Source organism: Pocillopora damicornis, chromosome 2 (assembly GCF_964200805.1).
Source record: "Pocillopora damicornis chromosome 2, jaPocDami1.2, whole genome shotgun sequence".
Taxonomy (NCBI): Eukaryota; Metazoa; Cnidaria; class Anthozoa; order Scleractinia; family Pocilloporidae; genus Pocillopora; species Pocillopora damicornis.
In genome coordinates, this window is record NC_142671.1 from 3547833 (window position 1) to 3568634 (window position 20802).

A 20802-nucleotide genomic window follows, 5' to 3' on the forward strand; every position below is an offset into this window, starting at 1 on the left:
TCAAGGCTGTTAAATTCGATTTAATCTTGCATGTTCCCTAGATATGTACATCTGAGAGAAAATTGGTTAGACTTAATACAAAAGAAAAAACATCCTTTCGCTGAGGAAATGTATTTGCGTTTCTCTGGCCTTTCAAAAAAGAACGTTAATAGGTTCGATTTAAAAAGACTATCAGAACTTGTTATAAACTAAGATTATAGATATTTTAAATACAACGTCGACGTGATTAAGACCATTTACTGACACACGGCTAGATTACCGTAGTTATAATCCTCTTCGCCAAATTGAGAAAAATAATTGACTTGAGTGTTATTGTCCAGATTGAAGTCAAGTAGAAATCGGTTCTTCTTAGTTTTACATGCGAGACTTGAATTATATTTCATAGTAAACATATCTGGTGAATTCACTTTTGACTTTCACTGCTTAATGAAGACAAAAAATGAAGAGGAAGTAATCATAACTGATGCAGCGAGGCGAAATAACTACTGATACCCATTTTCAAAGAAACATGTCACACAAAAAAAAGCCGGCTTTGTTTCCTGGTCAACCTTTTATAAACTTTTAAATACTGTAAGGATGATTTTATATACAAGTAAGTTATGTTCTGGTTACATATAGGTCAACTTATTACCCTTAACACCTTATAAACAGTATCCACATTCTCCAGTCTCTCATCTTTACAATCCTTATGGTACTGATATCGAGAATTTATTTTACAATCAGAGCTTCATAGGTTAGAGATCATTTTAGTTATCCTCATAATCTTAAAAAATGAATTAGCCTTATTACAGAAAGGAGAAATTAGATGCAAGGAGAAATTAGATGCTGATCACCCCTTGGGTTTAAAGTGTTAATAAATCTCACTGTAACAGAATTAACATTCCATCAACATTCGGCTGAATCGTATTAAGTTAACTGATGTAGCTTATCTCTAAAATGTTCCAAAGAGCTAAAGAGACTATTGTAATTCCCGAAGTGCTTAAGCCAAAAGTTGTGGATGGGCTTCCAGACCGGACAGTAGTATCTTTTGGAGAGGCTGTTGATTCTTGGTTATTCATGTCTTTAGTGGGAATCTTGTTATCAGTTGTGGTTGCGATTGTAGCTGGTGTTGTAGATGGTATTGTAGGTGGTGTTGTAGGTGGTGGACCATTGCAGTAATCCTTATCGCAAGAGGAAATTGAACAGTTATACACAGGTCTTGACTTGTTTATTGTTTCGCAGTATCCGTTGATAAAAAATGGTGGTAAGCAAGTTTTTGAGTAGGTATGTTCGTTGTTCGAGTGCGAAAATATTGCTGTGGTACAAAGGTGGTGGGCAGCTTTACACGAGGTTAGATTTTGGTTATTGTTACATTCACTCTCAGAACCTGCGGCACATCGATAGCAGAGAAGAGTATTTCCTGTGGAAGAAAAAAAGAGATGTCATAAAATTTATAAGCAGAAGAGGAGACACAAGTGCATGTCCATCAGAAATGTGTTAAGTTGGTACTTTTGTGATGCAAACAAGCCTACTAAACGAGACTGCAAAACTTTCATTGAACGGTACTATGACCGTGTGAACCAAAGCAAACTTTGACCCGAGAAAGGAGACAGTGTGACTATTTTATTTCGAGATATTCAGTCATAGGATTCCCCACATTTTAATACCATTCAACACTTAATCAATTTTATTTCGTAAGAGTAATAGACCGCAAGAGTTTGTAAATCACAAGTCGGAGACGAGTGATTTGCAAACGTTTCGAGTGTTCTTCAAACATCCTGCTTGAGTTATTACATCAGTAAACCAATAGAAAGTTCATTTCAGACACAAGTTACGCTACTTTACTCGTGGAATATTAAGAAGCACGTGATCGAAGGATCAAGCACGTACTGGTCTGATATAACATTAAATCCCCTTTAAAAGGAAATCAAGCTTATCTACGTGGCAAGGTGAAGATAATTGAATCAGCTTTACTCTTTCCTTCTTCATTTGGTCAATTAAACCCCAAGGTTACCCATGTCAAGCTTAAGTCGTTACTCATCTCTGTATGGTATGGCTTTCTCTTGGACCATTGTCTGAGATCGTGTTTCGTAAGCTTCGTGTTGCAGAGTTCTTTCATTCTACCAAAATTTTCCGGCCTAAATTTATACTCATTACAAAATCAGCGCACGGAAATTTGCAACTTCTTATTCATTCTCTGTTTCTCAAAATAAAGAGAAACCAAACACCTCAAATCACATGCCATTGTTGGGTTATGTCAAAGTCACGCTGAAATGAAATCGTTGATAGGTGAACCTAATCCTGACCTTTCGACTTACACTGACTAGAATTCCTTATTTAGTCGCACTCTACTCAGGGAATAAATGGCTAACTCAAAGGCAAATTTTGTTGGCCTTTTGGGTGTAACAATCGTGGATATTTACCCTCAATAACTCGAGTTCCCTACAATAAATAAACTCATGCCTTCAGTCATCAGTCTCTGGAAATACAAGTTATAGTCCTTTCTTCGAGTGTTTTTTAAATGAATAGCGACCACAAATTGCTTTCATTTGACATGAATGAGACATTTTCTCAAAGGTCGAGGAGACCTTGCCTTCATACTTATACAAGCGTTCACAAAAAACGATTGCTACATTGAAATCAGCCGGTAATAGCAACAATAACGTCAAAATTTGAATTACTTAAAATCATGAATATATCGACTCACCACAACGACAGAATGCTAACAACAGTGTACAACTCAAAAGCGCCACACATAAATTCAGCGTCATTCTCGTATAGGTTATCGAAGATGTCTCTCTTGCACGTCAAAGATAAACTAGCTGAAGGTCCGAAAACGACGTGGTTTTTATCCAAGTGAACGTGGAAATGTGTCAGCGATTCACCTCCGCTGTGTGTGTCAACAACCGCACCTCAGAATTATGACGTTTGCGAATATGAGATGTCTCACGTTTTGATGCCGGAATTTAGACCACGGATAACAATAAGTAGATTTCTGTTGTCGATCGGGTAAAGGTAAAATTTCATATGTTTTAAAGTTGAGGTTGTGATGGAGGGGCGGTGTTTGATTTTTATTTTTCATCACGATTACCAGTGACTGGATTCCTTCGCTCACTGTTTACTTTGACATTCTTTGCTAAAATGTGTTACGTCGGTTTCGGAAACAAAACAAAGGATTGGGATGACCAGATATCACAGATAATTAAGTGGAGGAGGTGATTGGAGGGCCAAGCTTATATTGAATTACTCTCGTTTGCCGAAGTTCTCTCAAGAAAGAATATTTTATTTGCTACTCCAGATGCTAATAACCTATGCTGGTGTTGTTAACTCGGAGTTCACGTGTCACGCACCGGATGGCGCAATCACTGGAGAACTGCACAGAAGTTTCCACCGGCAAAATTACATAGCAAAGTACTATAAAAACAGCCTATTTATCAAGAAAACACCAATTCAGAGCAATATCGGCGCGGAAATGAGAATAGATCAAGAAATTTCCGTGCAGATTACGTATGTATACATACTTTTAACGCCGTAAGAATCAGTGGTACGTCACTCCCACAGGAAACAGCAGCGGACAAATAGCATGGAACGAACCGTGGGAAGGTCCACGAGTTCGTTCCACATCCTTCCAGATTTATCTCGAAGCCAAAAATAAACTTGATCTTTCATAATTGTGATTCAAACTTTAAAATTTTTACTATTGCCAAAAAAAGAATGCAATCATATCCTGTATGTAGATCACGCTGAAAAAGGACTGAAAAATCTAACAATTCTGAAGCGTATAATCGGTCTTTGGATTTTCTGTATTTTTGTCAATTACTGCCATTCGGTCCGCCATTTTGATTAATCATTACTGGAGATGGAGTAGTGTTTAACTTGTGACGTAACATGCAGAAGCAGGTCCGTGATCAGGCCTGGTCCGTGATAAAAAGCCACAAATTGTTCATACGTCATGATAAGTTGATTTACTATCTTGCATCCTGGCAATTTGTCTCCATGATTTGAAATTTTATTACTCTTGACTTATCATCATCTTTATTGATCCGGAAATGAGTGATAAAGATTTTTACACGGTTTAAACAATGGTTTTCAATTTGCTTTAATCCAACATGTGTCACCTAAACGCCACAACACCATACTTGACAAAGAATTTTTATTTCATTTTATCGTTTATTAAGTTTTCCCAGACAACATTGCAATAAGGAAGACAAATCATGGATACTGTTGTAAACCTAAGATTTAGCAACTGTTTGGCCGCGCTTAAAATATTTGGGACAAAAGGGGCTCTTTGGGGTGGGGAATTTTGCGGCCCCATCTCATGGCTCAGTACTCTTCCCAGATCCTCTCTTCAAAGGACCTTCAGACTTAAGAGTTCAACAATATTTTTTAAAACGACAAACAGTTTATCATAAACTGATAATGTCAATAATAATTTCACTCTTTGCAGCCTTGTTAGTTGGCATTAATTTAATTTTCTCTCGCCTGCCGAATGACTATCAGTGTTTCAAAATAAATCAATTGAATTGCGTGCTTCATTCCTTGGTAATCATTTCCGCAGCTGTCACCTAACGTAACTTGTCCAGCGGGTTTTTTTAGACTCGTTAACTTTGTATGGGGTCCTCGCATCAAACTCTGGGCGGCAAACATGTTATCAATCTATGTCACGCATATTTTAATTTCGTTCCCTTTCGTTTTCGATGGAAAAATAACCTGGTTTGTTAGAGAAGGTCTCCTGGTCAAAAATTTCCAATTCCTATAGAATATTCAGAAATTAAGTTTAATTAATTTAAAAACTATCCGAAGATCTTAACAGACCGCCGTTAGCACACGCTTCAAGTGTCTGATATGGAACTATAGTCAGAACATGTTTGTTTCGCTGATTGAATAACATATTTTCACTATTTCTCTTTCATTGATGGTTCTTTGTGGACTACGGATATTGTTTAAGTGGATTAAAAAAGCGACAGTTACGGTGCATTGGTTAAGAATAATGTGTACTTGACTAAAGAATCGAAAACATCCGCACATTTATTTGCATAAAGCAAGCGACATGTTTTAGAATCTGAAAGGCCAGTACAGACAAACTTGAACTGAACTGAAAGCCTTTGGTCGGCACTACTGAAAGAAATATTTGATATTGACGTGTTGTTTGTGTCTATTTAAAGCATTATTAGTTTACGTTAATAGAGAAGGGCCTTGTTTTTTCTTGGTATCTCCGACGAATTCCTGTTGGTAAAAATTTCATTTTAACTTGAACCTTTGAATTTGATTTTATTTAGACTGCTCACCTTCTGGAAGAAGAACGAAGATCACATAAATTGTCGCTAATCGGAAAATGGACCCCTTCAGCCGCATTCTGGTAATGTTATTTAGCGACAACGCGAAACTTGTGCAACGATGCTGCAAATAGTAAGAACTGTCGGCTGTCACTCTATGAGCTTCAATGCGGTGTGATGACATTTAAATTCAAGAAGCATGGAATTTGATTGGTCAACTTTTTTGAGACGTAATGGGCCACTCAATTCATTAGCTCAATATTATGTGGATTCCTCGAAACAAAAGTCATTCTCGATTCCACATAATTTAAGAATTATGTGGAATCCATCAGTTTCATTCAAAACTGATGGAGAGAACGACAACAAAACTTCGCAAATAAACAATGAATACTGTAAATAGTGACTTTTTTTAGAGTAAAGCTGACAGAATTACTGCAATACATTGCAGTAATTGACAACCGATTAGCATCTCCTGGCAATATCTTGATGGAAAAAAAAAAAAAAAAAAAACCCTTTTACGTACGAAATTGGGGTTGGCTTATACCCAGACGGTTCATGGAGAGGACGTCCTCGAACCCCCCTGCCTGATCCCCATGTGATACTCTGATGATCTCCCCTTGTTAACAGTTACTTAGCAGTCATTTTTCTATAGCTCACTCCTTTATACTCTTCTAGCCACGACTGATCCCCCAAATGTTCTGCCCCACGCTAAAAATATTTACTGATCCTTAAGCTGCGATTAAGTGATTGCCGAAAAGGAAAGAGACGTGAAAACATTAAGGCTTCGACTAGATTCGAACCCGATAATTAAATTAGTCCTTCTTTCAATGTAAATCGTAATCCGTCCAACGACTAATTTTGAAAAAAGAAACCAGCAATTGTATTTATCTATTATGTACATATTAGAGAAATACCGGAATATTTCCTGTTTCAAAAATATAATACCTCATTCTCATGGTTGGCGGGTTAGCCGTGTTCTTTATTCTCAATTACCAACATCAATTGTTTTAAATTTATCTTATATTCATTCTAAGAATAATACATATTTTCATAGTGAGAACTTGTTTTATATTTCTGTCAGATGTTGCAGTAGCTCTTCTGCGGGATCAATTTACGTGCGACGGTAGATAACCATGGCCTTTAATTTTGATTTTTAGAAATAACATTCCTGTAACTCTAACAGGTGGATATAAAGCACTTATGCGAATGGAGACAGAACCGTAAACACAAATCCCCGTTAAAGGAGTCATTTGAGGGCTGCGAAGTACTCTTTTATACAGTTACCCAAAGTTACGTTAAAAGAAACAAAATAGGAGCCGAAAGGGGAATGAATTATCATTTCACTGTTCAGTGAGGGTCTTATGCTGGATGAGGCGGTGGATACGGCAGCTGCATATTCTCTTTGTTGCAATCTTAGCCTCTTGGTAGAAGCTTGGAAAGGAAAAGGCACACACTACACTGAATATTATGGTCTGCCCATAAATCAGCAACCGAGGAATAAAGAAGAAAATGATCCAGCTTCCAGGCCACAATTCAAAGTTTCCACCCGCGATCTCGGTAAGCCGCGCTGGACTGGTACAGATAAAAATGGTCGTAGCAAGTGTAAGGCAAATCCTGCGCAATTTCACCTTCGTTTGGCCATTGTGGTCATCTGGGTCTAGGGGAAGGAGTATAAAATTATCTTTCGTTAGAATGCTGTTTAAAAAACTGGTATTGAAAAAAAAATGCCAGAATAAGTGGAGCTGGGCTTAAAGTTTTTGTTATAGTCATCGCTTTCACTACTCTATCCATTAAATTGATTTACTGAGATGGAAAAAAAATACGAATCTGATTGATTGTGACCTCATCAAACTAGTAATGAAAATCAAGCTGGTGAGATGATACTCCAGAAATGGCTGGTTCCGAGTCGCAAACCAAACACTTTCGGGACATAACAATCAACTCTTGGCCTTTGTTTGACAATCACTTCATCCCACAAAAATATTAAATCAAAAGGTTAAATTTGTGCGCAAGTTTTGTGACCCCAAAGGCTTTTCCTAGTTTTCTGAATGATGCGTAAGTGAGTGGATTGTTATTACTTCCCCTCCCCCTTTCCAGGGAAGAATGCACAAGTCACTACCAGGCATTCTGTCGGATGTCCCTGGCGTATCCAGCCGGTTACACATTTTTACTTCTGACTGAAGAAATGCATGGGTCTGGCCTGTACCTGAAACTTGCCTTCTTTCGACCAAGACCCCACCGCGGTAACAACTAAGCTGGTACGCACCTCAATCCCCGGAGCTTAATTTGTGTAAACATTGAGTAAGATCGCGCGAAGATCTTTTTCGAGTCAAAATGATAAGCTACATTTATTCTTACTAGCTTTGTCAAGGGCTTCATAGTCTGGGTGCACACCAAACTTATTGCAGTAAAAGCAAACCGTCACCAGAGGCAAGATGGCCACGTACAGGTATTCAGTCCACTGAAACACTGGCATTCGACCCAAGCTGTTGTTTATCAGTGTGCAGCGTGTGCACCTCCCAGGTATCCTTACTAGGGAGGTGAACAGCAAGGGGAACGCAAACACCAACGACATAACCCAGTTGGTTGTGCAGGAAGAGGGTTGGGTAGGAAACCCAAATGGGGTATAAGCATCGCGCGCCATATTCATGATGTGGGTTGCTATGGCAATGTAAATCGCACGTTCGACAAAAAAGTGCAAGCTGCAAATGAAATGCAAAGAAATTAAGTTTTAGTTATTTAGTAATTCACCGGAAGTCGACGTTTGGTTTTCCTCCGATTAAAGACGGTTTGAATCGCAATACTTCTACCAGAACATGAGAAGGTGTAAGTGAAACATGCCGCGGCTGTTCTGAGCAGAAGCATACGATTTTTCAACCAAATGTCTTACAGAAAAGGGAATCTTCGGCTCCCTCGCTACCTCAAATAATTAGGAATCTCTGCAGACAAGCCGCGTTGCTGAATACACCCCCCCCCCACCCTTCCCAATGAAGGGAAGCTTAGTTATTCACATAATTATTCAATCCGTTGGGGCACCAAAGTGTATATTTCCGTTTTTTTCGAGGTCTCACTCGGTTCCTGTCTTTGAATGTGTTTTTTGAGGAAGCTACGTTGTAATTTTCTGAAGAGATTTCTCGCTACGACGTTAATTCACTTCATTTTTTTTTTGACCGATTTTCCAGCTAAATCGTAAACCCCTTTTATCAGTAAAACACAACAGTCGAGTCACAGAAGCGGAAACGATGATAAATATTTAGACAAGCTGTGTTCACTTTGTATTCTCCAAAAGCGAGACAAATTGCTATTCAGTCTTAATGTTTTCCAGCATTTTCTTTCATATCCATTCTACACGCAGAGAATCATTTACGCTTACTATAATTTGGCCTTTAATAAAAATGCAAATTTTCGAGCTCGCACGAAAATTGGATCGCTTCTTTCGTCATTTGCCAATCAGGAAGAAAGATTGCTTCCACCTTGAAGATGCCTCAGTGTTCACAAAATTTGGTTCATAAAACTTGACGAACAAAAACTGCTGTTTATTTTTGTACAAAAAAATATTTGTAAAAGTAAGGAAAAAGTAAAAAGAGAAAAACGCACACACGAAAAGAGCTCATTATAAATCCTGGTCAGTGACTGAATAGCCGAGGTTGGCGAATTGTCTCAGTCACATTTACGGATACATATCTTAGAAGAGAAAAAGTGAAATAAAAGCGGAACTTTCTAAAGTTGAATTTAAATGGGAGGCATTGAGAGGAATTCAGCATAACTGAACAAGAACACTTTTGGTCAAGTTACTTTGAAAGTAGATTGAAGTTATCAGATCGAGTGTGCGGAAAGTTAAGGGTTGCGTCTCCAAACTGATTAAAACTCTTTGACTTACCTGCAGGAATACTCCCCAAAAAACCAAGATCCATTTGTTGTGAAGCTGATGATATCAAAGGGCATTCTGACCATAAGGATCAAGTTTGCAATGGAGCAGTGAAGCAGATAGTCATTGCAGTTCTTGCTGTAGGATTTGGAATTATTTCCTGTCTTACAACTCAGCAAAATAAACGAAATATTGCTTGCAAAACCTACTAAGAATATGACAAAAAATATCAGAAATTCCAAAAACAAGAATTGACCACACATCATGGTTGACTTGGCGGGGGAATTGGGTGACGAAGATGAAGAAGCTGTTTCTGTTGACATCTTTCAGCAAATAAAAATGAAGCAGTCTTTGTGGTCGCAAAACAATAAACAATTTTCCTTTAAGTTTTAATCTGAAAAAGGCAAATCCACAAATTATAAAGTCTGTATCAGATAATAGGTTTGCCGAGCCGAGTTAATTTTATTGATAAACGGCATTGGTAAGTTTGGGTGAACATCTGTTTGGTGACACATATTCTTTGATTCAGCCTAAATTGATTCTTTCTCAGACAAACAGGTGCGAGCGCCTGGTGACGAGTGCAAAGCGCGAAAATCTATGAGGAAAAGAAGAAAAAGTGTTTTCTTAAAATCCGTCAAATATTTTTGCTCGCCTACGATTGGTAGATGGGTTTTTCACGGGTATAATCGAAAAGATGTTCCCCAATTTCCCTTTGGTACCCTACGTTAAAAATGTTCGTTTAAAATTCAATTTAAGGTGAGGGAACGTTTACATATTCTTACAGAACGTGTTTGTTTGTCCATACAGTCGTAACAGAGAACTCTGAAAAGTAAACATCCCACGCAGCAAACAATAAATCGTTCGTCGACATTTCAACTGCGCGCCGCAAAGATATTTGAAGGATAATAAACACAATAGCCTCCATTTGGCGCAAAAATATTCTCCTCTATAGTCCTTGGATATTCTTTAAGCTCTCATTTTCTCTTGAACCTCGTTCTCGGAAAACTGCTCGCATCTCGGAAAAGGTGAGGTCCGCAGACAAATATCTGTGCATATTTTCGCACCAAATAGAAGCTATTGTCTTATATTTATCCCTACTTCCTTCCGCTCTTGAACAGCTCAAAAGAAACAGTCAACGAGAAGTTTGCTACCTTGAAAAGTAATTTAAAACCAAATTTTATGGTGAATAGCGCTGAGTGGTTCTATAAAAAATTGTCTGTACTCGTTAGCGGCTTATGCCTGTACGGTTTAGGGTTCTGATACGCAAACAATTTATCAGACAATGCAAGACGCTTATGATGAAGGGAATAAACTTGGGAAAATAGTAATTGTGTTAAATGATAAAATTACAATTATAGTTAATCTACAATATCGTAAGGGTTTCCTGCATTGGTGTCGGAAAGAAAATGAATGGAAATATCATATTATTCTAAGTCATTTAATTCAAATTATAAAAAGGGAAGGTTGATTAATTCGTACTCCTTCTTGGTGGTCTTATCTTAAAGGTTGAGTTTAATCACGTTCTTCTTGTGAGTTTGGCCACGTTCTCCTAGTGAGTTTAATCACGTTTTCCTCGTTGTGATCGTGAGGTTGACATGGAACTCGTGATAAGCCATGTTCTTAAATAAGTTAATTTGTTAGTCCAGGAAGAGTAAATCTCCCTGGTAATAGGTCGCGTTCGACACCTTCGTATTCCCAGAGGTAATTTAAGGTGTAAACAGGTGATACCCCTCATGTTCTGCAACCGAAAACAAATTTGGGGAGCGGTACTTGTGAGCGCCTTTCTTCTTTGACTCTTGTGACCAAGATGTTGTTATGTAACAATCTTTAAAGGTGATTTTCTCTTAAGATACCCTTTCAGGTATAAATAATAATCGGAACCAAGGTTATTTGTAATTTTTATATTAACGATCTCGTTTCTGTTCTGGCCGATCTCAACCATAAAAATATGAAAATTAAGGTAGAAATTGATTTTGTAACTGCGTAAACAACTCGAAGGTGCATACTCAGTATGTGGGAACTGTAATACGTAGTCGAGCGTGATTCGCTAGTTAAGATGGTCCGATGACGACACAAGAAGATTGACGGCTTAGAAATGTCATCCGCAGTGTCACCTTTATAAGCGGAGACTCTAGTTTTCCCTGTCAGATAGGAGTTAGTCCCCGTTGTAACAACTTGAGAAGAAATTAAATTAAAGAAGAATCAACCAAACCAACAACGAGTGTTAGAGAATTTACTTCTAACAATTGATACTCTACAAAACCGCAACTTTCGTTTATCAACTGTTTGTCACGGTGTTCGTGTGCGAAATGGTATCACAAAAATCAGAATTGATACCCGTCTTATTTATTATGTGCAAATTTATTGGTTGTTTATGGGACAGAGAAGTCTCTGAGGTTCTCTGGTTTCTTTCAATTTTGATTAAAACGGTCTCTGAAAATAAAGTATTGATGGAGAGCCGCGGAGCCACATACAGTACCTGATGGTGGGAAAGTAAGTCTTCGCTCAAAACGAAACTGTATGGAATGAAATTCACCGGCAGCATCTTTTCACGGCGTGGGCAAAGACAACCAATAACTTTAAAGTGGGCTCGACAAATGCATATTTTTTTCTCAAAATATGAAAACTGGGGGTCGACCTTTGGCCGGTACCTGTTGCTGACTCGATAAACGCTGAGTATTTTATGCGCCTTTTTCTTTTTTCAAGGGTTTTTTCGTCTGTTCATAAGTAGCAATAAATAATTGCTGTTAACGTATTGGTTATTATTGAAGTGCGTATTATGTCACAAAAAATACAATATTCATCGATCTTGCTTCCTTAGAAAAATCATTATTAATACAACAAAATTGATAAAAAAAGTAATTGCTTCGAGCATTACACTGACATCCTGAACATACTTAATGACGAATTTATGTCGATAATTACAATTCCAAACCCAACAACACCATTTGAATATATACTGTAATTGTGTTCAATCTAAGAGATCTAATCATTAGATTAGTTAACAAACAAGAAAAGAAGTCCAGCGAAGGCCATCATAACGAGAGTGCTAATCATGCGATCATTGGCACAGTAATCTCCGGAACAGCAGTCCACTTTACAAGCTACATCAGGAAGCCGCTGGGTGGGAACACAAGAAGCAGAACACGTGCACGTGCAGCCTTTAGCGTAACTTTCTTTCCTGGAGATGTTGGAGCTGGATCTGAAGCAATGCGTCGAAGTTGAGCATTCAGCTTCTTTTCGATTGGCATCGCAGTCATTCCAAGAGGTGTTTCTGAGACACACAAAACATTTACGGGAAATCACTGGATTTAGGAGAAACATTTCAGGCAATGTCAGATGATGATATCTTACTCAAAGACACCGTTTTATAATAAAGCTGTCATTTGTCTTCTCTCATACTACAGATATTTGGGGCGAAAGAGCAAAGATCGAGAGAAGATCATCCGCTCATCAGCCTACTTCAACCAAAGACTGGGTCAATTTTAGCGTGAAAATGACGGAAAATAATCTTTGAAACGTAGACTACAGCATAATCAGCTCTAAAAACCACAACTCCCAAAGAAATTGGGGTTTTCAAATTGAAAACAACTTTTCAATTAAACTCCTTAACTCCCTCGCTATAAATACCTGAATGTGCATCCGTGCATGAAAACAACTCGAAACCCAGAAATAATTCAGTGAGACTTCGTGGCATAGTTTATCACTTCGGCTCACTCTATGAACTAATACCTCGATAAATATTGATGACAGTTGCATGCACATACTTATCACATATTTTACGAAACGTTACCGCAGTGCAAAGCTACGCTTCTTTGTAAACCTCTTTATATCCTCGGTATTCGAAAACTAAGCTAAACAAGGTCCTGCTCACCTTTCGGCATAGTTGCACAAATAGGAAGCTGAATAAACAAATGTTCTGTAAGCGTATTTGAGCATTACATATGCGGGAGAACCGCTTTGATTCGCGACTCGACATTTTAAGACACTTTAACGGCTGCGAGAGAAAGCCAGAGAAAGAAGCTATAAAACTTCACTTGATAAAGCTCCAAGAATGTTAATATTGGCGGTTAAGAATATATGAAGGTCATATATTTGAACTGCGGATAAAGACATGAATGAAAGTGATCTTCGCAGTGATGTGCACTACTTAGGCAGTAGTGAAAATAAGGCCTGAAAAAAATTCAGGCCTGTACGGGATTTGAACCCATGACCTCTGCGATACCGGTGCAGCGCTCAACCAACTGAGCTAACAAGCCAACTGGGAGCTGGTCATGATGGTGGTTCTAAATAAACCCGTGAAGTGATGAATAGACGGTTAAGAATATATGAAGGTCATATATTTGAACAGAATATATGAAGGTCATATATGTCTTATTTTCACTACTGCCTAAGTAGTGCACATCACTGCGAAGATCACTTTCATTCAAATGTTAATATTGTTGCAAAGTAGTAGCTTTACGATGAACGAGCCCTTGACGAGCATCATGCAGGTTAGTGCAGCCACGTAGCAGTAACGCGGAAATAGAAACAAGATGTAACTAGCGATGAAATATATTTGTCATTGCCTCAGAGTTAATTAACATGAATTCTATACTTACACACTGGTAAGAAAATGATCAGCATCACAACTACCAAGTTCGTTGCATTCGACATGTTGCATACTCACGCGTCATTCGGGTGTTTCTTGCTACGAGTGTTCGGAACAAAGTGAATAACCGCGCCCGACTAAAATATGAATGCTTGTCACAAAACCGCAGATATGTGCAGCACGCTACCAATCATTCGATTTCTGATCGTCTGTAGCGTCATTTCTAACAATCATGATAGCACCCCTTTTGTGTATGATTCATTTCATCACAGCTGTCTAACTTTTCATTTTTTGTAATTAAATATACGCTTTTCCTAACTCATCTCCGCCAGCAATAGGATTTCCTTGAAAGTAGGATTCTAGCAGAAGTTTACGCGATGTCAAGGTTTTCAATAATTCTCGCCGTGGTTTAGGTATTCTTTCGGAAAGTTCCACTCGCCAATTTTAATTGGTAATGATGAAATACAAACAATGTCTTACGTCAATGGCATAAGAAGGAAGTAATAAGGCTCTCAAAAAAGCAGACAGTAACAACAAATAAGCTTTGAAAATAGCAAATCGAAACGACTGATTTCTAACGATAGGAGTCTTTGCACCCTATTCCAGAGGTAAGATTTTTATCACTATTTGATTTATTTGATATACACTTAAATTACCTAAAATACGATATGGATATTACTCACAAGAAAAAAGTAAATATGTCCAAAATTTTAACTGTTAGCCGTAAAAGCCATCACACCATTGTGACCCTCTTCATACACTCGATTACACAAACGTTGGTACCTAAAAAGTGTTAGCAATGAGCGTTGAGACGGCAACGGGTTTATAGGTACATATGTAAATCGGACTGTAAATATACAAAAAATCGTATATGTGAACTGCGGTTGAAGAAACGAAAATGGGACCGATCCTCGCAGTTATAAACACTACTTAAGTAGCAGTGAAATTTTGTTTCACTGATAAGCAAATACATAGGCTACAATTGCTACCACGAATTTGGATAAGACTTCTTTAGTCAATTGGGACTGACTCGAGTTGCAAAGGTCAGCGGTAGCAATGCGCATGACAAACAGTTTCCTTTCGCAAGGGAGGATACCGCTGGCATAACATCTATCAGCGCATTAGACACGTATTTTTTTTTTTGTTCTAAATATTTTATACGGAAATATTCAGCACCTATTTTTTTTACATGTTTCTTTTTGAAGAATCTCGTCACATCTTCGCTAAGAGGTCGCAATGGTAGAATTTTAGACTGTCAATTAAGAGAATAATTTGCTATATCAGTCTTTCCTTACAAATGAAAATATTTAGGCTCAAGAGATCGTTTTCATTGCAAACTGTAGTCGTCATGATAATTAAATCTTATTACCGCTAAAATTCATTATAATGGTGCTTAGAAGTAAAATGACTAATGAAAACACTGATTCTGTTCCTCCACGACGCGATAATAGCGGAGGTCGCAGAACGTAGCCCCATAGTATACAAAATAGTAGTAACCGATCAAGCCGAAAAATTTGGACTTACGACCGTACGACCGTTCGACTATACGACCGACCAAGATGCTACTTTTAACATGCGTGGTCAACTGTACCGCGGGCACACCAACGCCACGGCTTTGTTCAGTAGTCTAGCCATGTAGTTTAGTAGTCAGTGCACTGAGCTCCGAGTTGGACAACCCGGGTTCTAGTCCTGGCCGGGGCAAGGCGTTGTGCCCTTAAGACAAAAAAAAATTTTTTAAAAATGCGAGCTCGGCTTTTAGGCTTTGGCTTCGGTTTTCGAAGAGCGTATTGAAATTTACCTTGTATCAGAAGAAATATTTTTCCAAATTTGCAGCTTATTTATACCTTATAAGGCTTCATCCCACTCTATCCCCATGGTTGTCATTAAAATCCATTGTGAGTTAGAAAACCAAGCTGTGCAAGCAAAATTGTATTGAATATATTTTGGAAATGGTTTATTTGAAGAGTGTTCTCGAAACTCGGTGGAAAGTCACCTATTTTTTCTTTCCTTCATACAATGAATGTAAATCTCTGTACCGCTCATCATTGATTATTCTTCATGTTCTTCTCGGTGCTAGTAGAAGTGGTAGATATTTTTACTGTAGCGCTTCAGAGCGCAGCGAACGTCTACCGCCATTCGCCTCTACTTTGGTAAACAATAGTTGAAAAAATACTACAGAGATGTATATCCAGTTTGTGCGATGTCGTAAATGTCCTTTCATGATTGAAAAATCTTCTCTTATTCAGTAATTATAAAATCTAATCATACTTGGAAATATTCATACTAATTTAACAAAAAGGAAAATCACAAGCCAGGATTGAAGCTAGGTCTTCCTAATAAAAGCAATTGATAAGAATAGTTTTATTCTTAGCGAGTTTATATCGAGGTATGGATACACGCAGGAAGAGCAAGAGAGAAGCATAAACCGGTTGCTCCAAGCGCAGCCTTGGCCAACTTTAGCTTCTTAAGTGGTATCCAAACTCCGCAAGGGCTTTCATAACTCGTTCTACCCGCAGTGTCAATATTGCTAATAAGGGCGCATTTGTTGAAGAACAATTCCCCTCTTATGAGTTCAAATTTTTTCGTTATTTTGACCGACAGTTATACTAGTAAAAGAAGACTGAGGTGTGCTAATGGCACTTAACTAGTTCAACAATTGACTGTAGCAAAATAAGTTGATAAACAGGATCTTGCGGGAACTTTGCGTAAAATGAATCGCAAGCGTCAAATTTTGTGCACGCAGCGGTGCGTACATAGCGATAAAAGCCATGTTGGTTCAGTAAGAATTGGTCACACCTACAACGACTGTTGAACCGCACATGAAAGAAAAATATCAATTAAACAAATATATTAAACTTACATGATTATTGTGTTCTAGTGAGGAAACATTTCGCTTGCAATCAAATTCATTCAAAGTTTATTGTTGATCGTGTTTAAAAAATCAATTATCCAGTTGAAAAACTTGAGTACTTTAAGTATTCCGTCAAACGGCTTACTACGCAATGATGTAAAATGGTTTTCTGCAACGACTGAGTTCGCATGAAATGTCGCAGTCAGAAAGTCAATGATAACGACACCTTCTGGTGCTTGTATGTAGATATTATTAGTCACCATCGAAACGGTGTCGAGTCTTCTTGCAGGTGTCATGAATACAATAATAAACTAAAATATTAATGACTCGCTGAAGAACTTTTTCGTAGAATTTGTGCATGCCGAGTAACTCTGTGAAAACTTCTGGTCGCAGTTCAAACAACCTGCCGACTTGGTCCGACGCACGAATGGCGAATTTTACCTGTTCAAATCGGGGCCGAGGCAAAATTATAATTTTGTTTCCGTTACTCTTAATGTTTTTCCTCCCTAAAGGTAAGTTTAATCGAATGCTTAAACCGAAACATACGCGTCGTTCTGATTTATATTCGACAAAACTTTATATTACGCGTCAGAAAGATTAGTAAAAATCTAAAAGACAACAAATACAATTACAAACGTTGGCGAGGTTTGTGTGTTCACCGGACACAGGAACTAATGTGCAAGCCTGATGATTTGAAAAAAACTCAGTGAATTCCAATTCTTTTAACAATCAATCGACGACAGGATATAAGCCTTAGAAGAGAAAAAATTAGTTTCACTCATTCCAGTTTAAATGTTTTAACTGACATATGTAATTAGAGACGATGAGACAACCGCGCTCAAAGAAATCAGTATCTTTTAAATGCATATTAAATCTCTCTTGTCATTTCTTTTTTAAGTATTCATTCTCAATAACTGGTTCAAAAATATTAATTTACTTATCTCAACACTATTCCGATCACTCGGAGACTTAACTCGTTGAACCACGGCAGCCATCTCTGTTCTTAAATTAAAGCGTACAAATTCTATAACAAAAGTTTCAGAGACCCTCAAGCAAGACAGGGTAAGAACTAAGTAAATACCTCACGAAATTGACGGATGACCGCCAGAAACCTGCGGTGTCGCTCTATGAAGCTATCATGAATGTCTACCTTGCTAAGTCAGGTATTTGTTAGGGCTTTGAGGTTTCAGAGCATCAAAACAAGTATAATGACGCCGCAAGAGGATTATGTGTGAAGAGAAAATTGAGTTTTCCCCGTTTCGTGGTTGGTGCAACTTAAATTCTTCTCCAAAAAACCCGGCAGCTTTGTAAAGTATTACACGTAAAATGAAAATGAGTAGATAACTAACATGATATACTCGTTTACTGGAAAAATAAAACCGTACGTTTCCTATTCAGCTCATCTTATCACCAAAGCTTCTTTAGAAATCTACGGACTTAATCCTTTACTTTACTTCTTCTTCTGTCCTTCTCTGTTTCTAAAAATTTGATTTGACTCCGAAAATCCAAGCAGAAATTAAAAACGACAAAGTTTTCCATCACGATGGATTATCTGACTTCAGTTTTGTGGTGCATAGGGTACAACGTAAAGATTTTAATCAGTCTTATAATGCACCTGTCAATTGAAACCCCCACCCCCCCCACCCCGGGGAAGTATGGGGCATTAGCCTTGGAGTAGAAAAAAAGTGTGATAATGCCCCATATATAGGGGCCCTGTTTTCTTTCTAAACCCCAAGTAAAGTGAAAAAATTCCCCCACCCCTGGGACAAACCATGTTAAATAATGTCCCAACCAACCTTCAGACCCTGCTCTGAGTGCTGCATGCCCCACACAGCCACTCTCCCTCTGGCACGTTCTCCTTAGTTAGTCCCGCACAGGAAAAGTGAAACCATTTGATTTTGCAATTTTTCCCGTCGCACCCAATCATTTCCTCTGTCATATTTGGCTTTCCACAGATGCATAAGATGTCATGATCATCTGATGATTCTGCATCTTTAGAATATTTACTTCATCTTTATCGATTTCAAAACTATAATAAATAACTCTTGAGCTCTCAGTTTAATTAGAAAAAAATATAAATCAACACAATACCTTAATGTCGTCCATCTTGAATCCGCCTAAAGCACATGGGTGCGACTCACTCGCCTCAGTCCTCGCTCGTCCACGAATGTCAAAACCTTACTAATCCCCCACCCCACGGGCAAAACTGATGCAACAAAAAACAACAAATCCCCCACCCCCTCGGACACAAAAAAGTGCCAAAACCCGTAGTTACCCCCATCAATGCCCCATACTTCCCCGGGGTGGGGGGGGTGGGGGTTTCAATTGACAGGTGCATAACTGGTATTACTAACACTTAAATTCAAACGGATGATAATCTGCAAAATCAATACTATTATCGTTATTCGCTTCGAGCTAAAATAACCATGTGATAAAACACAAAATTTAATATTTCCTTTCTTAGAATCACGTCTATAATAAGGCGAAGGACTGTTTCTCATACTAGCAAAATTAAAAAGAAGCGAGTTTTTATTTTCGTTTTCATATGCCTTCTAGACATACCAAAGCAAAAACAAAGTTACAGGGGGCTTATTCAATCTCTCTTCTCAAAAAGCCAGATGGTAAAAGTGATTTATTCAAAGTGATTTTAGCGAAAGCAAGAAAAACATACACCCCTCCAATGATTTTCAGGCCATTTTCGCTATTGTGTGGCGCGTGCTCCATTAATATTCATCTCAAATTTAACGCCGGTAAGTCTTAATAAGTCCCGATGTGTCACGACATGTTAATCCATTTATAAAACCTTTCACGCGCAGCGTACGAGTTTCCCAATAAGGTAGAGCCATCAGAAAGTTAAGAAGAAACCACTATGTTTGGCAATAATATTGCCTGTAAAATCCATCATCATTATCATCTTTGTCATCATTATTATCAGCAGTGGTAGTAGTAGGAGTAGTGCATATTTCAATGTAACGCTCAGACATCGAATTAGCTAAGCAAAGCAAAAAACAGCTTTCGTATAGTTAACAGCCTCCTCAGACACATAATTAATATCGTTATCATCATAATTTATATCTTTTTTAGCATTTAGCCTACGATGTAACGTCTGCGAAAGCGGAGAGTCATGGGAAAACTGCGACAGAAACATGACGATAAAAGAGTGTAGCGCACAAGAAGGAAGATGCGTCAAATATGACTATCACGTGACATACGATAACACTACCATGCCACAATCAAAGCGTTTTCAACGTGATTGTTTGCCTCCAGCCCAGTGCTCTAGCAGTACACTTCAAGCTTGTAGAGACCTCGAGAAGCCTGGTATCCCGATGAAAGTAACGTGTCACGTGTCATGTTGTGCCGAAGACTCTTGCAATTCTCAAGTAAAGACAAGTGCCTCTGTTCTAGTAATGATTATTATTCTTCTAACTGGGGCCACCTTTCAAATTTAAGAGACAGTAAGAACATTGTTGTCTCTTTATTCAACACATTGAACTGATCTCTGGAAAAACTGCCTCTTTTGTGATCAATCGTCATCAACTTGACCAAATGTTATGTCGTTAAGTTTATTGACTGTTTTTTTCAATGTCAAGAAAGATTTTATTTCATAGTGGAGAACATTTAGAAGTAATTATAATTTGCTTGAATAATAGGCCCACCAAACTGATTGGGGTCCAATTTTAATCAACTTTAAGCCACATTTCCTTCCTTTCCGATTTCGAATCACTTGTGATATTAAAGCACAAAATGTATATAGTTGTGGAAAAATCCAGTTTGGGTTTAATACAAATGATCATTCAATGGCAGATTAGCATTCAGACACACACTCAAGTAATTCACACAAGCACTTTAAAATAAGCACTAACACTACTTATGCAAGTTTGCAAGATTGAGTAGCTCTGCTTGTGGGCGCAGGAGGAAGACCATGTGCATACGTGCAAAAAGCCCCTCAATTTCTTAATAAACATTTTCTTAAAGGTTCTGAATAAGTAAAGTTTTTTGTGATAAAGTCTACTTTAATCGAGTAAACCCTTGTTTAACTGGCCGTTGTGTCCGAATAAAGCAATCCCAAGAAATACATTCCCGGCAGCCGTGAACCTTTTTTTTAGTTCAAAATACTATTCTTTATCAAGGCATTTCATTTCAAATAAAAAATTGTCAGTCTCTACCTAAGATATGATTGGCATCTGAACCTACCACCCTTGTCAAGTGTTTTTTTTTTCCACGCCCCTCCCCTCCC

The 20802-nt window shown here is 38.1% G+C and overlaps 3 protein-coding genes and 1 long non-coding RNA gene across 5 annotated transcripts; 2 read left to right on the forward strand and 2 right to left on the reverse strand.

The window, feature by feature from the left end:
* On the reverse strand, positions 1 to 5421 carry LOC113670739 (uncharacterized). Of its 2 annotated transcripts, none has more exons than XM_027186922.2 (2): positions 5268 to 5421; positions 1 to 1399 (listed from the first exon to the last, which is right to left on the reverse strand). In XM_027186922.2, exons 1-2 carry the CDS (start codon positions 5332 to 5334, stop codon positions 912 to 914), a joined length of 555 nt encoding a protein of 184 aa, XP_027042723.2. In that variant the 5' UTR covers positions 5335 to 5421; the 3' UTR covers positions 1 to 911. The 2 variants fall into 2 exon arrangements, with proteins under 2 accessions (XP_027042723.2, XP_027042724.2); XM_027186923.2 differs by lacking the exon at positions 5268 to 5421 and adding an exon at positions 2687 to 3099.
* LOC149049570 (uncharacterized) lies at positions 2878 to 4514 on the forward strand. Its single transcript, XR_016183847.1, has 2 exons — positions 2878 to 2994; positions 3278 to 4514. It is a non-coding gene; the product is annotated as an uncharacterized LOC149049570 (long non-coding RNA).
* A 1034-nt stretch (positions 5422 to 6455) lies between the features above and the next one.
* On the reverse strand, positions 6456 to 9569 carry LOC113670722 (melanin-concentrating hormone receptor 2-like). The gene is made up of 3 exons (XM_027186897.2): positions 9136 to 9569; positions 7614 to 7957; positions 6456 to 6912 (listed from the first exon to the last, which is right to left on the reverse strand). Exons 1-3 carry the CDS (start codon positions 9444 to 9446, stop codon positions 6596 to 6598), a joined length of 972 nt encoding a protein of 323 aa, XP_027042698.2. The 5' UTR covers positions 9447 to 9569; the 3' UTR covers positions 6456 to 6595.
* A 7315-nt stretch (positions 9570 to 16884) lies between these two features.
* Positions 16885 to 20638, forward strand: LOC113670744 (uncharacterized). The gene is made up of 2 exons (XM_027186933.2): positions 16885 to 17077; positions 19650 to 20638. Exons 1-2 carry the CDS (start codon positions 16924 to 16926, stop codon positions 20012 to 20014), a joined length of 519 nt encoding a protein of 172 aa, XP_027042734.2. The 5' UTR covers positions 16885 to 16923; the 3' UTR covers positions 20015 to 20638.
* The last annotated feature ends 164 nt before the right edge of the window (positions 20639 to 20802 follow it).